At 42.9% G+C, this 14,531-nt stretch overlaps 3 protein-coding genes across 4 annotated transcripts; 1 reads left to right on the plus strand and 2 right to left on the minus strand.

The window, feature by feature from the left end:
- The first annotated feature begins 37 nt into the window (after positions 1 to 37).
- Positions 38 to 1,802, plus strand: mmab (metabolism of cobalamin associated B). Its single transcript, XM_037482992.2, has 9 exons — positions 38 to 233; positions 528 to 586; positions 686 to 779; positions 870 to 927; positions 1,026 to 1,098; positions 1,180 to 1,277; positions 1,357 to 1,421; positions 1,500 to 1,559; positions 1,639 to 1,802. Exons 1-9 carry the CDS (start codon positions 121 to 123, stop codon positions 1,721 to 1,723), a joined length of 705 nt encoding a protein of 234 aa, XP_037338889.1. The 5' UTR covers positions 38 to 120; the 3' UTR covers positions 1,724 to 1,802.
- A 135-nt stretch (positions 1,803 to 1,937) lies between these two features.
- Positions 1,938 to 5,369, minus strand: aldh3b2 (aldehyde dehydrogenase 3 family, member B2). 2 transcript variants are annotated; one of them, XM_037482988.2, is made up of 10 exons: positions 5,090 to 5,369; positions 4,511 to 4,706; positions 4,315 to 4,425; positions 3,912 to 4,032; positions 3,739 to 3,824; positions 3,304 to 3,385; positions 2,834 to 3,223; positions 2,592 to 2,758; positions 2,396 to 2,495; positions 1,938 to 2,303 (listed from the first exon to the last, which is right to left on the minus strand). In XM_037482988.2, the coding sequence occupies exons 1-10, from the start codon at positions 5,140 to 5,142 to the stop codon at positions 2,104 to 2,106; spliced, it is 1,506 nt and encodes a 501-aa protein (XP_037338885.2). In that variant the 5' UTR covers positions 5,143 to 5,369; the 3' UTR covers positions 1,938 to 2,103. The 2 variants fall into 2 exon arrangements, with proteins under 2 accessions (XP_037338885.2, XP_062418336.1); XM_062562352.1 differs by lacking the exon at positions 5,090 to 5,369 and adding an exon at positions 4,778 to 4,884.
- A 216-nt stretch (positions 5,370 to 5,585) lies between these two features.
- On the minus strand, positions 5,586 to 14,519 carry ube3b (ubiquitin protein ligase E3B). The gene is made up of 27 exons (XM_037481917.2): positions 14,109 to 14,519; positions 13,799 to 13,967; positions 13,549 to 13,666; positions 13,301 to 13,360; positions 13,110 to 13,214; positions 12,931 to 13,027; positions 12,749 to 12,834; positions 12,570 to 12,652; positions 12,325 to 12,430; positions 12,109 to 12,229; positions 11,808 to 11,985; positions 11,299 to 11,465; positions 11,026 to 11,193; positions 10,761 to 10,932; positions 10,550 to 10,668; positions 10,359 to 10,473; positions 10,157 to 10,256; positions 9,957 to 10,076; positions 9,690 to 9,866; positions 9,487 to 9,597; positions 9,258 to 9,395; positions 9,104 to 9,169; positions 8,962 to 9,020; positions 8,668 to 8,850; positions 8,344 to 8,455; positions 8,164 to 8,256; positions 5,586 to 8,087 (listed from the first exon to the last, which is right to left on the minus strand). Exons 2-27 carry the CDS (start codon positions 13,957 to 13,959, stop codon positions 7,896 to 7,898), a joined length of 3,207 nt encoding a protein of 1,068 aa, XP_037337814.1. The 5' UTR covers positions 13,960 to 13,967; positions 14,109 to 14,519; the 3' UTR covers positions 5,586 to 7,895.
- Positions 14,520 to 14,531: the final 12 nt, after the last annotated feature.

The raw sequence follows: 14,531 nt of genomic DNA on the forward strand, positions 1-14,531 counted from the left end.
CATGTCAAGTTGACCAATCATGCGATGAAAAAGAAACGCCCATAGACTACGAACACTGCGTAGGGACAAGAGACATTTGCAACTGTGGTTCGCTTTTAGCAGCTATCCTTTAGCTTTAACATGGCTTCGTTTATTTTGAAACCTGCTTACCTCTATTGTGTTGTTAGAACAAGCAGGTTTAAGAGCCTCTTCAACGAGCATCGGACAAGAAACGCACTGGTTTCAAGCAGAAGGTAGTTATAAATCCATTTTAGTTTTCAAAGGAGGCGTGCAAATGCTCCCATGTTGTAACTGCTTGAAGTTTAACAGCTAACCCAGGAATATTTTATGAAATAAAGGTAATTTTAACTCCGTAGCTAAAGTCCTATTAAGTGTTTGAATACATTAAACGTCAAAGACCCAGTGACACAAAACACGCATTGTCATATAAATGAGTAAATGCACCATTGTTCCCTCACGGTATGATTACGTCATACGTTTTATTATGTAAAGCCCTCTCGTTTCTTCGTGCCTTTCATGTCCCTTAGAAATGCCACTGATGGTGACGAAAGGGTACCTAAGATATACACCAAAACTGGAGACAAAGGTTGTATTTCAGCTCAACTATAAGAAGATAAAATGTTCCACTGATATCATGCAACGTCCTTTCAAAGGTTTACTCAATTCCTGCTGTGTCTCCCAAAAGGTTTCTCAAGTACATTTACAGGAGAAAGGAGGCCAAAAGAGGATCATATTTTTGAAGCCTTGGGAAATACAGATGAGCTGTCATCAGCTATAGGGTACAATATATTTTTCCCAGTCAGTTTACTTGGAATCTTCTTCTATTAACTGTCCCACATGACGTGACCGTGTTGAATTGGACATTACAGCTTGGCCAGAGAATTCTGCCTCGACAAAGGTCACACATTCACATACCAGCTGGACAAGGTTTGATATTCATGTTGCATTTACCAATTCCCTTCATTGTATACATTGTAGGTGAGCCAGATACAACATATTTGACAGTATTTTCTCTTTCATTCCAGATACAGTGCATTTTGCAAGATGTTGGCTCTAATATTGCCACTCCTCTGTCATCTGCAAGAGAGAGTCACATAAGTACGCACCTGCCTGCTCGTCTAATGCAGTACAATATTGTGTTGTCCACTTGATTAATTTTGTTCCGTTTTCTTTTTGAAGAGAAAACTAAATTTACTGCACAGCCAATTGCAGACTTGGAAAACTGGATTGATACATTTACAGCTGAGCTTCCTCCACTGACCAACTTCATTTTACCAGTAAGTTCATTTGTGCATCTGAGATAAAAGTCATGAGAGATTTCCAGTTGCAATGAAACTTTTGCTATGCGGTTCACAGTCAGGCGGGAAGGGCAGCTCCGCTTTGCACGTGGCTCGGACAGTGTGTCGCAGGGCAGAACGCAGGTAAGTTACAGCATGTTCCTCGCCCAGACTTACTTAAAAGGACACCCAGGTTCCCATAGCTTTTTGTCCTCGTTTTAGTGTTGCTCCAATTGTGCGGTCAGGCGAAGCCGATCCAGATGTTGCCAAGTTTTTGAACAGGTCAGTAAATTGCAGAGCAAATGTGAGGACATTATGTCTCTATTGCACAGCATATTAATGTTCCAACATTTTTACTCAGATTGAGCGACTATTTGTTCACGGCGGCCAGATATGCAGCAGAAAAAGAAGGCAACGAGGCAAAAATCTACAAGAGACCCGAATGACCAGATTCTACATGACACGCAATTTGTTTTTGGGAACACTTATTGTAAATAATTCAATAAATATGAATGCAGTCTAAAATTGGTCCTATCGTGATGCATTTTTCTACTCAGCATAACGGGAAAAGGCAGCATTAACCTTTTTCAACCAATCGATGTACCTTCTTGTTTTGCACAGTTTTTACGAATACTGCAAAATATTTCTTGGTGTTGTCTTTATTGTTGTCACCCAGGTTTTGAATAGTCAACATTTATATTACTCTTCCCTCGGTTAGATGCAGCTGCAACCCAGTAGGTTGTTTACATGTATTTTTAATACAATAAATCTGCACGTCAGGACTTAGAAAAAGGGCCACTCTGCAGTCTTCAGACATCTTGCACAGTCACAGGATCTGGCACCAGCCCTGGCTCTTCTGAGACAGGGTATTGGCCCAGGTCATTAGAGACAGATTGTGGTCCGCATAGGGTGGGTAACGCAGATAGGTTACACACTCAAACCGTGTGCCTCTTAGTAGGCATGACTTCCTGTGAGAGAAGGTATCAAAGCTTTGGCGGCCATGGTAGGAACCCATCCCACTGGAACCTGTTAAAAAATATGCGTTGCCCGTGTTGAGATAAGCAAATGGTTCTACAGCTATTTATTGCATAATTTGTACTCGGCTGCCACATACTTACCAACTCCACCAAATGGTAGAGCCACCATGAGACTCTGCAGGATGCTGTCATTGGCGCAGAAGCTTCCACTGGAGGTCTCACTCATTAGCCTTGAGATTACCTGCAGCGTCAGACAGGCCAATTCTTGATCACAAAACCCATCAGCTGCCCCACGCTCTGACAATGAATATGGCATCAACATGAGTCTGTCATGTACCTTGCTATTGGTGGAATATGCATACACACAGAGGGGTTTCTCTTTCTTGTTAATGAAGGCAATTGCTTCCTCAATGTTGTTTACAGTCAGAACAGGGATAACTGGCCCATAAATGTCCTGATGCATGATGGGATCCGATTCTGCTACCTCCGTCAAGATTGTTGGCGCTTCAGACAGGAGAAATAGATTAACAACAGCATTAAATGCTATGCATAGGACACTGTTTACTTAGTTATGCATACCAATGTATTTTTCTGCTTCTATCACTTGGCCTCCCACAGCCACCTTGCCAGATCTCCACAGCAGGTCTCTTGTACGGTTGAAGATCTCCAGATTGACCATGCGGCCATAACTGCGCGACTCTCTGGGATCGGGGCCGTAGAACTGCATCAAGCAGCACTTCAGGGCCTGCAACAGCCGTGCTTGGACATCCGCGTGGCACAAGATGTAGTCAGGAGCCACCAAGCTCTGTCCAGCGTTGTGAAAACGGGCCCAAGCAACGCGTTGTGCGGTGGTAGAAATGTCACAGTGTTGGTCTACATAACAGGGGTTCTTGCCGCCCAAAACCAAGGTGACAGGTGTGAGTGTGCGAGCTGCAGCCGTAGCAATTCGGCATCCCTCCTCCCTGTCGCCTAGGGATTAAGAGACAGGCGTGATGCACAATGCAATGTATAAATCATAAAAAAGATTGTATGGTTAAGTTTAGCTTTACCTGTAAAGAAAACATGGTCAAAATTAAGTTCCACAACTTCTGGCAAGAGATGTGTGCCCGACCGGATCCCGTGGAAACATTCCTTGAGGAAAACAAGAATTTTAGATTGAATAAAATGTTTACAATTGCATTGTGGCTTCAACACACACACACACAGGCACGCACACGATGCAGCTCAGCTGCAGTATTGTGTCACATTAACACCGCTCACTGTGAACTAATGCCTTCTTCATAAAATCACACAAAACGTACTACTTCCCGAATTGGAGTTGTACAAATGAATAATTTGCTCAATTGATGGCTATACATTAAACATTCACTCAACCACTCAATATTTGAGCCTAAAGACCTCTAAAAAGACACGCTTTGTAAGACAATTAAAGCAGCTATAGCTTTCAAATTGAAAAATGCCCATCTTTCTACATCATTACTCACATTGTCCAAGTAGAAGGGAATGAGACGATGAAGGAGCTCCGCCGTGTGAGCGGTGCACTCACAGGGGCTGATGAGAGCACAGTTTCCTACACAAATTAATCAAACATAATCAGTAAGCCTGTGTGAGGATGAATAACACTAGAATCACACTGATTAAACGAGGGTCTCTGCACCTGCAGCGATGGCCCCTACCAGTGGCACCAGACAGGTTTGGACTGGATTGCACCAGGTCCCCACGATCAACACCACCCCCAGCGGCTCACTGAATACAAGACACTCGTCCAACGTGGTGGACTACGTCAATTAGACAGCTCAAACTGAACGTGCAAGGGAAACAAAACTCTCAGAGGGAAGATTGGCCAGGGCACAGTTTGACTAACAGAAAGAAACTGAGAACAGCCCACTTCAGTTATCGAAAGGCAACTGAAGTTATAATCTGCTTAGGCGTCGCCGGCACAATGCCTTCTTTCAGGCAGCGTGACAGAATGTTCCGACTGAAAAGATTGAGAAAATCCTGAATAATCTCAATTACATGACTTTTAAGAGTTTTCTGAAAAAAATTACCAACAAACTCACCAGGTTTCTTTCGACGTGCTGCGGCTGCATCCACTTCTTAAGGTTGTTGATGGCATGAAGGGCCTCATTCTTCACCAGAATCAGTTCTGACACAACTGTCTCAAACCTTGGCTGGTGAAGAAAAAAAAAGAATCATTGTAATTTCCTCCTGTTTTTGGTAAGCATCAGGACTCCAGCGGGCTGCTTCACCACTCACCTTATGGAGGTCCCTTCCAAGAGCATCCACAAAGTCACACTCATGTTCCTCAAGCATCCGCACAACGGCCTCCAGCTGAGCCAGCCTGAAGACCTCCATCATGGTCCGTCCTGCTCGAAAGGCCACTCTCGCCCTGCTCAGCAGATCAACACACTCAAGGGGGTCCGTCTTCAGGCAGGGCTCCCCCAGCCTAGTCCTGAAACAGTAGTCAGGTCACTAGTTAAACAAAGAAGAAAAACATTCTATATCCCCAGTTTATCACTTTACCTTCTGCATGTTAACCGGCCGTTCCTCTGACAAGCAGTGCACGCCCTTTTTTTCCCGCTCATGTTTCATTTGAGTCAAGAATTCTCCACCGCTGGACCTTTTCTGAGTGCAGTTTGTGTACAATTAAGCCGATGCACAAGTAAAAACCCCTCTGGCATGAATCATGAGAATCCTGCTAACAAGTCCAGCCAATCAGGTGACTCGCTGATAATCTTAACCCCATCATGTGGGCCTGGGAGGCATTTACTATCAATTGAAGAGATATATATAAAAAAGCGAACGGGAAAAGTATTATTATAATTTAAAGGTTACCTCTGCGGTACTCTGATCCATCGGGACGGAGACGGGCTCGGTTCGAGGCTCATTTTGTTCTTCGGGGTTCGGTAGCAGTTGTGAAAGTCCTGCCGGCAGCACCTCTGATGGAGGGTCACGCACAACGGAGCGCGCGGCTCACGGACGCGGGAGCTCACGCCATAATCCGCCACGTGCGTTAGCAGGTAATCAGATCAACGTGTTGTTGTGTCAGTAACGAAGCCTCCTGTTGATGCGAAGCGGGGTTCGCTGTCAATCACCACACTTGGACGACACACCTCGCACATGCGCAGATGATCCATTCCGCAACGGGGCGCCACACTCAGCAGGTGTTAGTAATCATCACCTCATCTGCAGTTATGGAGGCACCGGTCTGTGTGGATTTATGTCTCAGTAACTGGGATTATTCTGGCACGTGTAAAGAAACATCTGGCTCGATATAATCCTTACGTTTATAACGTTGTAAACAAAAAATGCAACAATTAAATGCATGTATATAAATGTCCTGAATTGGTATTTATTATTCAAATAATAAATTGTACACCAAAGGCAACACAATTTTGAAAATACAATATTCAAAATGAAACGAAATCGCCATTCAAGGCTGCACATATAAATGGAGCAACACATTTTCCAAAACTTGAACAGGAATTAAAATTCCAGTGTAATATGTAAATATAAAGTTAGAATTGAACTCTGTACCCATTATAACTGATGCAGACTCAAATAGGTCGATCAAGTATCAGCCAAGTTCCAATAAGGAGCAATCCTAAAAACACTGCTCCAAGAAGAAAAACACAGGATTCAAAGCAAATGATTTATATAATACATGGTATATATGATTTAACATTACATTGACAAATCTTACATGGGAGACACTTTCTTTTGTTCACAACACTACACGGTACTGTAGTGCAGTCCCAAAGACACTGAAGAAAAGATGAAAACTTGAATAGGAAGTTGAAACATTTCCAGGGTCATTTTTATTAGTTTTTGTAGTAAAAGAGCAGATAGTTAACGGTCGGCATCAGCAGCCCAAAGGTACACTTAAAGTCTAGCCTACTCTTGACATCATTTTAAAATCAGATGAGTGACCTCATCACAAGACAGACACGCTTTTGAGGTAACTTTCGTCTCTCATGCACACTAAGCATGTCATTTAAATCCATTTGCAGTGTTTCCTCTGGAATAGATTAGAAGGAGCTGTAGCTAAATCCCTCTCACTGATTTGTCTGATCAGAAAATAGTTTAATATCATTAGTATTCTGCAGGGAAACTCAATAGTGTTACATATCATTATAATCTTTGTTTTTACACAAGTTAATGGCTATGTTATTACTAGTTAATATCATGGCAACAATGACCAGTATGTTCTATAGCTGGTGTTGCCTAATAAAAAGTATCCATACTCACCCATCACAGAAAACCTTTTTGCATAATAAAGAACTTGTTAAAGATTTGATATATATTGTTCAACCCTTTCTGTTGAAGTTGTGAATGACTGACTTCCTTTATGATCTAATTGAACCCTGTGTTAAGTAATGTTTAGGCTCATGAACACCCCCGCCCCCCTCCCGCTTGTGTCACTCTCTGCAAGATTTCCATTAACGGGAAAATAAAAACAGTCCATGACATCATTTTGAGGTGTTCAAACCCCAAATTCTTTCCGCATGGCTCAAAAAGTCCACAGAGATCGGAGTTTTTTTGTACTAAACCCTCCTCAGTTGTTGATGTTATTGTTGTAGTAATTGTTGGGTTTCTGCGCTTTTTTGTTAGTAGAAGTATAAGTCCAGGTACATAGCCCGGTTTTTATGGCTTGTTTCCGATGGTTATTGGTTACAGTCAAACACGTGGGAGCAAAGCGCGGTGGCAATATATGAGGCACTCATTATCCAAAAAGATGTAGTTAGAAAACGGTTTTACCAATATTAAGTTTGAAGACTAACATTGTTGATTCATTTTCTGGAATAGACAGATGTCTGCTGTCTATGATTTACTGGGGCAGGTACAAGTTAGTGCCCAAACATTTCAAGTGTTTTTTTACTAAAAAGTAAAAACGCTCACAGCGGAGAAATGTTTTCTAAATCAAAACAGCAGGATGCAAATATTTTTTTCTTGTCAACAATCACTGATGCTGCACCAGAATTGAAGCAGAGGTCATCAAATGAAGTAAACCCCGCCCCCCAGCAGTGAGAGCAGCAGTTTTGTGAGAAGAACTGGAGTGAGATCCAAATGAAACATAATGTAATCAACACAGGACTTCTGCTGTGAGTCCCTCCTCCTTCATGAAGGGTTGAACCCAAAAAATTGATTTGTCTTCCATTCAAGTTGCTTAAATAATGGGGTCCAACCTTGTAAGTAACAACCTCTTTCACTCAAGTGACTCGACTATGTGTATAATGGTTTGCATTGCATCTGTATTGCTTTCCAGTTTGCTGAAAATGGGAGTTTGAGCCAAGCGTGATTCTGTTATGCCTGAGAATGAGAGTTCCAGCAACTGTATATAGTTATATACTCACAACATATTGGATTTTGGGAGTGGCAAAATTGAAGATGCTTAAAAAATTGGATTGTGCTGCAGAAACAGCATCCCCTTCGATGTAAAGGAGGGGGCTGACTTAGAGCAGACCTCGTCCAGTTTTAAAAAGAGACAAAAGGAGAGTCCTCGCAAGTCCTTCATCTTCCCCCCTTTGTTTAAGTGATACTCCTTTGACTTGGCGGGCTCCAGTCCAGGTATGTCCAGCCTCTTTTTCAACTCAGGCTGCAAAACACGAGCCTCCAGCAAAAATCTCCCGGTGCAATGGAGTTAGGACAGCTCAAACCCTGTGTTCATACTGATGGCGTAGCGCAGCTTGTCACGCAGGATGCTCTTCTTGCTATAATTAGGCAACTTGAGCAGGTTAAAGCATGTTGATGAAGTGGGAAGTCGACCACCGGGTTCCTTCTTGCGGATTGTGAAAAAGCCCCTAAGAACACTGCCAAGGGTGTCTCCGGTGTCCTGGAGACAGGAAACGCTCTGTTAGTACAAATACAACACATGGATGGATCACAACTCCTGAGCTGCATCAATTTACCTGATCATCTGAAACTTCCACACAACGGATGGAGAAAGGTGGTTTGAGGTAGGCAAAACCTAAAAGAGGCGGCCTGGAGCAGCTTGTAACAAACTGTATAAACACACACATAAAACGATGGTAAAGCACCAAGGGGTACAAATAAACAGCTTTTGGCTAAGACATTTCCAAACACTTTACTTTGAGGAACATAGCCCTCTCGTCAGAGGTGAAGTCACTGGACAGGATGTCCCACAGCCAGATGATGACACGGTGGCTGCTGTGAAACCCTCCATAGTAGACCGTATGCTTCCTGAGAAAGAGAAGCGCAGACAACAACAATGAGCATCTCTGTGCACAGGAAGAGTAGATAAATGGAAAAGTGCTAGTATTAAGGAGGACTCTCTTGTTAAATTTGGGACACACTTGTTGAGGAGACCAACGTCACAATGAGTACATAGTGGCACAGAAAGGAAATGAGAGGGAATTAGTCTGCTCATTAAGGATGTTTAGAATGTCACCTACTTGAGATCATCAAGATCAATCTCTGCATTGTCTCCTGAGATAAGACGCTGAACCTCAGGGGTGGAAAACATGTGCAGCCACTCCGAGTTAATGATGCTGCGGAAGCCCCGGATGAAAGCTGCCGTTTGCTCCTTAATCTGCGTGTGCATCCGGAAGTGAGCCATCAGGTGGATGTAGCTGATCCTGCAGGAAATGGTTGAGTTTAGGTCGGCGTCAGACAGCGATAACAGAGTACGCAACAATCAGAAACATTTCAGATTTAAAAAGAAAGTTATATTTTGGAATTTTACATACTTGTTTTCGTTGGTGACTGGCATGGTTTTCCCTCCAGGTATCAGTTCATGACAGACGAGCTGTAATGCAACATACAAAGTAACTCATGAATTTCATGTTGTTAACTACACTGTATCATGGCTTCCACACGGTCTGTCCCCACCTGCCCCATTACATCCTCGTCGTAGGACAACGACAGTCCTAGGTCTCCTACATCTCCATCGTAGCGCTGAAAAAGAAAATAAGAAAGATGAGGTAGAGATCAAAATGGGATATACATTTGAAAAACATATTTCCTAATTAGAATTCCAGCCAACCTTGATGGAAGTGAGGTTTTTGTAAAATTCAGAGTCCAGCGAAGGCAGCTCATCAATGGAGCTGTAGAAAGTGCTGTGGTGGTGACCCAAGACTTGACTGAGGAAGAAGGAGGCAAAAGGGACATCCACAACGATGCCCTGAGGATACAGGAGTCAAAGTTACACATTAGCAGAGGATTACCCAGACCACTGCTCAGACTACAAACAACCGATTAATCAACAAATATACCTCATAAATGGCTTTCCCGAGCATCTTCCCCACAAACTCAAATAGCTGCAAATGGTTCTCATGGATGTAAGATGTTGGGGAAGGATACAGCCTTTCGTTTCCACTGGTAGTCTACAGAACATCAAAATCATACAAAAACAGTCAAATCCATATTGGCAGCAGGAGTTTGATTCTTTAAAAAGCTTTCCATCTGCCCAACTTACCTTGAAAAGATTGAGAGCTGGATTGAACACTTTTTTAATGATCTCCTCTAGAAACTCTTTGAACACTCCGTCCTGATCGATACCAGCCTCGTCTACTCCCAGGTCGTTGACAAACTTGACACGAATGACGCCTTTAATGGAATTTGCTGGTAATCTGCGGAGCTGGTCGTATCCATCCTTCGGTCAGAGAAATAGCAGGTGTTACTACGGAAGAACTGAAAAAGACATTTTGGCTCTAAAACAAAAACCGATGTGATAACTCCATACCTCTAACATCCGTGAGCGACGAATCGTTATATGAGTGACATGTGGTGAAGCAGAGCTCGTTTCTATCAATCCTAAACTCTCTTTCTCCTTGGTAACGATGTTCCTGAACAGCAGCACCCTCTGCAATGAGAGCAATTGTTATTAAAAAACTGAAAATTAAAACGACACTGACCTCACAAGAAAATGTCCTTTTGACTCACGTTTTTATGTGGGATGACATGTGGGATGTATTGCAGTAGAAGCTGGGCTCTTTTCTTGCCTTTCTCCAGCTCTTGGAACAAAAGGCTGGGCTTTAAGTCCCTGTACACAACACCACAGAGATGAGCTTTCAAATGGGACCATTAGGCACAAACAGAAGGCCGGGTTGTTTAGGCTATTAGACTATTCATCGTCTGTATTTACTTGCGTAGCCAGTGTTCATCAGGAGAGAATCGGCGCCTGCAGTCCCGCTCGTAAAGCACCATCAACCAGCCATGAACACTGTGGAACAACTCCAGTTTCTCTCCCTTCGCATTTTCTATTAGATAAAAAACAGCATTTTCAGTAAAAACCCATTCACGACTGTCAAGGTTAAGGGAGTCACACACACTCACCCAAGATGCCATCCCATACCATCTTGAACACAAATGTGTTCAGAAATGAAGAGATGGTGATGAGTTCTTCGGTCTTGAAAGATGTTTGTTCTTCATAGACTTCAATGTCATCCAGAATTCTGTAACACATTAACAGTGCTTAATAAAAGGTTGCGCCTACATGGGGCATTTCATGCACACCGCAAAAATACAAAAGAAGCTATAGAACTACGTGATGAGGTGCCGTGAGCAGTCACAAAAGAGCATGAGCATAGCCAGGAGCTGCTTGGACTCTTCAGTGTCGTTGTTCAGACACTCCATGAAGAGTTTGAGGCCTCCCTGAGGGCCAAGCTCACAGATGAAGGCCCAAAGTTTGGGCAAAAGGTCATCAAGATGCGTCAGACCTGCGGGGAATGCACAGTGACGGACATGAGGAGTTTTCGTGGATGCTTCCCAAACACTCTATGGTTGTATGACATAAAAGTTGTGGTACTGACCGGTAAGTATCTGGAGTCGTATCTGCGTTAGTGTTGACAAAGCAGTCTGGTAGAGAACACAGATGCTGCAAACCTTCTGAACTTCAGCTGAATCCACCCGCTTGCCTCCAACGGGTTTCAGTATGTTCCGTACAGACGCCGACTTCTGGAATGCACGCTTGAAGAGGTCTGTCAAAACACAGGCACGGCTTACTGGCGATCCTAAGATGTGACCGGTTTAAAACTTTGACACGTTTCTTTACATGTTTCAATAAAGTTGCGTTTCTAACTCACTTTTAACTGGTAGATTGTTTTGTGAGGTGCTAGGCTGCGGTGGCGGAGGAGTCGGCTCCAAACTCTCCAGCTTTTTAGAGAGGACGTCACTGAAGAGCGTCCGAATGACAGAAACACCCCACAGGTACTGAAGCTGTTTAGTGACCAGCGGCATTGACTCATTCAGACTACACGGGACGGGAGGGAGAGGAGACAAATTCAATATAAAATACACAATATATTTTATCCTTCAAACATAATTGAGAAACTACTCAATGACAGGTGAATCATTTTTAGGAATGACGGACAGAAACAATTATGCTTTAAAAAACAGCACAAATACATGATGGATTAATATACAGACTACGCTGACCTTAAATTTAAAACTACAGCTGTTCCTCTGGAGGTACACAACAGCCCGAGTAATTTTGGAATTTTGAAATAAAAAAATAAAAATAACTTCCGCATTTAGAAGGCTTAAAAACGGTCTCCTGGAAACCGCTTGTTTCTATATCAAATATTGCACTGACCCGTAATCTACAGTCTGGGAGAACCAGCCGAGAACAGGGTGCCAGTGGGTGAGGTTGGACTTCTTTTGGGATACATATCTCTGGCAGTAGGACAGCATGTCAGTCAGGTCCTTCACAAAATGATTGGCCTCCTCTTCGAGGACTTTCTGAGTAAGGAACCCCAAGTGAATCAGGTTGCCTATCAAACATGAAAAAGATGCTGTTGTCAAAAGGTAGATTAAACGGCCCACTGGACACACAATGATCGTCTCCATGCACAACTAAATCACGCATATGAACATGTTTATCCATAATACTATACCTAGTAAGCAGAGTGTGTGGCTTCCCTCGAGACACACACAGATGTCCAAACACTGTTCTTCCCGGCTGAGAAACAGAATGAACTTACGCAGCAGGTCATGTGTCTGAATCGACGCCATACACTGTTGAGAAAAAAACAGATATCATAACCTACTATCCAAACAGTACAAATGAGTGTTATGGAAGAAGAACATGTGATATGCGATTGGGCTTTTACCTCTGGAGTAAGCACGCTGAGGTGAGATACGACGGCGGGAACCGACATGATGTGAAGGAGGAATGATCTTAGTAGGTTATCAGAGAAGTGAGCAGCAATGACTGGCCTTGAAAGTAAAACCACAGAAAACAGAAGGCTGAATGCATACAATGGAATTGGACAAAACAGGTATCCTTCACTGCACGTTTTGTACAAAATCAACTCATTTTTGAATAGCAATTACAACCACCAGATTACCAGCTCACCTCAGTGACAAAGAGAAGACCGCTGTTAGAGTGCCTTGGGAGAGAGACGGTTTTGAACGAGCCAAGCCATTAGTCAGCAAGATCTAAATAACAAATGTGTAGATTTGATTAAGAATAAGACAGTAAAGACAGTGCCACAATAAAATCTATTGATGAAAATGAAAAATAATTAACTGAACCTGCAGCATTGAATAGAATCCCTTTTGATTTAGATGGCCCATGATATTCTCACAAATCCTGGTCAAAGCCGGTCTGAGAGCTTCTCCTAAAATAACGAGGGGAAGGTTTTGTGATTTTTTTTGTTGCAGAAAGAAAAAATATAGAAAATGTATGTTTACAATCAGCTTGACTTAATACTCACCCTTCCCTCTGACTATACGCCAGGTTAAAGTGTCCGTGAAGGTCACCAGCATGGTGAGGTAAAGCGTGACCAATTTATTGTCCTGAAGTATGTCGGGCTGCGTTTAATAAAAAAGATGGTGAAATGAACAACTAATAAGTCAGAAAATCCATGTTAAAACGTGTCAAAACAAAACCAACCTTTAAATTTTTCAGTAGTTGGCAGCAGGTCCACAACACATCTTTTATTTGTTTCAGCCAGGGAATGGTAAGGTCTTTGGAGAGAGCCAAGGAAACATACCAGACCTGTAGTGCAAATGAGTGAACAGTCACTGAGACAAACATCTATTTGATAGAATGTTTGACATGTGGTTGTGTGTAAGCACACTCACTTTAGGTTCATTTTCAACCTCCATGCTGGCAAGGATTGCACGACAGAGCTTCTCAAACCTCTGTGCAATGTGAAAAAAGGAAACCGAAAACAATTGTTTAAGCTTCTACTGGAGGTTTAACTCTCTCTTAAAAGTCTCCACGACAATAAGCCGCAACGAGTAACAGAAACAACAATATTATGAAAGTGAACTGACATGAATTGTTATTAAAATATTGGCATCGCATCAAGAGCATAGCTGCAACTCACCATCTTATCCTCTAGACGATACACAAAAAGTAGTTTTCTAGTGATTTTGAAAATTGAAAGTGCATTTCTTTTTGATGTCCCAGTTTCAGAAGCTTGAAAATAGTCATCAACCTCTTTCCTGGTGAGACAAATACATCATTATTGAGCCAACTATTGCACGACCGGGATGAAACCCCAAAACATGCTGACCACAAAGCTCTTCTACCCGCAGGTGACTAGCGAATCTGCAATAAATAGGATCAGAGACTACCGTATTTGCTTCTGGAGTCTGCAGCGGCAGAGGAATCTTCTGACCAGGGCTTGGATGAGGATGGCGGACTTCTCCTTGTCCTTCTGTCCTCTCCTTTCCTCCCTGGCCTGCCTGGCTTTGTCCAGGAACTCGGACTTAGAGCTTTGCGGTATACTAAACATTGTGCACCCTGGAAAATAATAATTGAACAAACTTTTCCATAGACTAATCCGCGTGATAGTATTGACAAACCACATCTGCTTTTATAAATATTATCACTATGATTATGTAGCAACAATCGCACATCATCTCAATTTGTGGTTGAACTTACGAGCGATTTTCCTCAAATGGAGAATTTAGCATTTATCCTAGGCATTGAGGATGGACTGGCGCTATGCCCCTTCAGTCATATGGTTGTCCTTGAGATCCGAGAAGGAGGAAAGTGAAGACTAACTTGCCATCTTTGGAGCAGCGGGCGACACGGGAAAGATGGAGCTGGGTTCGTTAACGTTAGCACACGGGGCTAGTTCGCCCCTGGTCGACTTGATTCTCTCTCACTGAGAACCTGTTCTCGTCCATTCAGCGATGTTCATCATTATCGCAGTGTTAGACTAGAGTCCGTATCGATGACAGCCTCAAAAACACGGTGGACATACTGTTTTGAAATGTAAACAATGAGAGGGGGTCCGTACATTGACTGCGGCCATTAATCTCTTGTGTCGCACTAAATGCTTCCGGGTAGTGTTTGTCTTGA

This window comes from Pungitius pungitius, chromosome 5 (assembly GCF_949316345.1).
Source record: "Pungitius pungitius chromosome 5, fPunPun2.1, whole genome shotgun sequence".
In the NCBI taxonomy this organism is placed as follows: domain Eukaryota; kingdom Metazoa; phylum Chordata; class Actinopteri; order Perciformes; family Gasterosteidae; genus Pungitius; species Pungitius pungitius.

What these genes read in the sequence shown, in the direction of transcription:
- ube3b (XM_037481917.2), bottom strand. Translation starts at nt 13,959, where the DNA reads ATGTTTAGTATACCGCAAAGCTCTAAGTCCGAGTTCCTGGACAAAGCC. An exon ending in ACGACTCCAGATACTTACCG is followed by an intron (nt 10,933 to 11,025) that starts GTCAGTACCACA and finishes CATTCCCCGCAG; the next exon opens with GTCTGACGCATCTTGATGAC. An exon ending in TGGAAGTTTCAGATGATCAG is followed by an intron (nt 8,088 to 8,163) that starts GTAAATTGATGC and finishes TCCTGTCTCCAG; the next exon opens with GACACCGGAGACACCCTTGG.
- mmab (XM_037482992.2), top strand. Translation starts at nt 121, where the DNA reads ATGGCTTCGTTTATTTTGAAACCTGCTTACCTCTATTGTGTTGTTAGA. An exon ending in CACCAAAACTGGAGACAAAG is followed by an intron (nt 587 to 685) that starts GTTGTATTTCAG and finishes GTCTCCCAAAAG; the next exon opens with GTTTCTCAAGTACATTTACA. An exon ending in TCACATACCAGCTGGACAAG is followed by an intron (nt 928 to 1,025) that starts GTTTGATATTCA and finishes CTTTCATTCCAG; the next exon opens with ATACAGTGCATTTTGCAAGA.
- aldh3b2 (XM_062562352.1), bottom strand. Translation starts at nt 4,839, where the DNA reads ATGAGCGGGAAAAAAAGGGCGTGCACTGCTTGTCAGAGGAACGGCCGG. An exon ending in TTGGAAGGGACCTCCATAAG is followed by an intron (nt 4,426 to 4,510) that starts GTGAGTGGTGAA and finishes TTTCTTCACCAG; the next exon opens with CCAAGGTTTGAGACAGTTGT. An exon ending in TCTACCATTTGGTGGAGTTG is followed by an intron (nt 2,304 to 2,395) that starts GTAAGTATGTGG and finishes ATTTTTTAACAG; the next exon opens with GTTCCAGTGGGATGGGTTCC.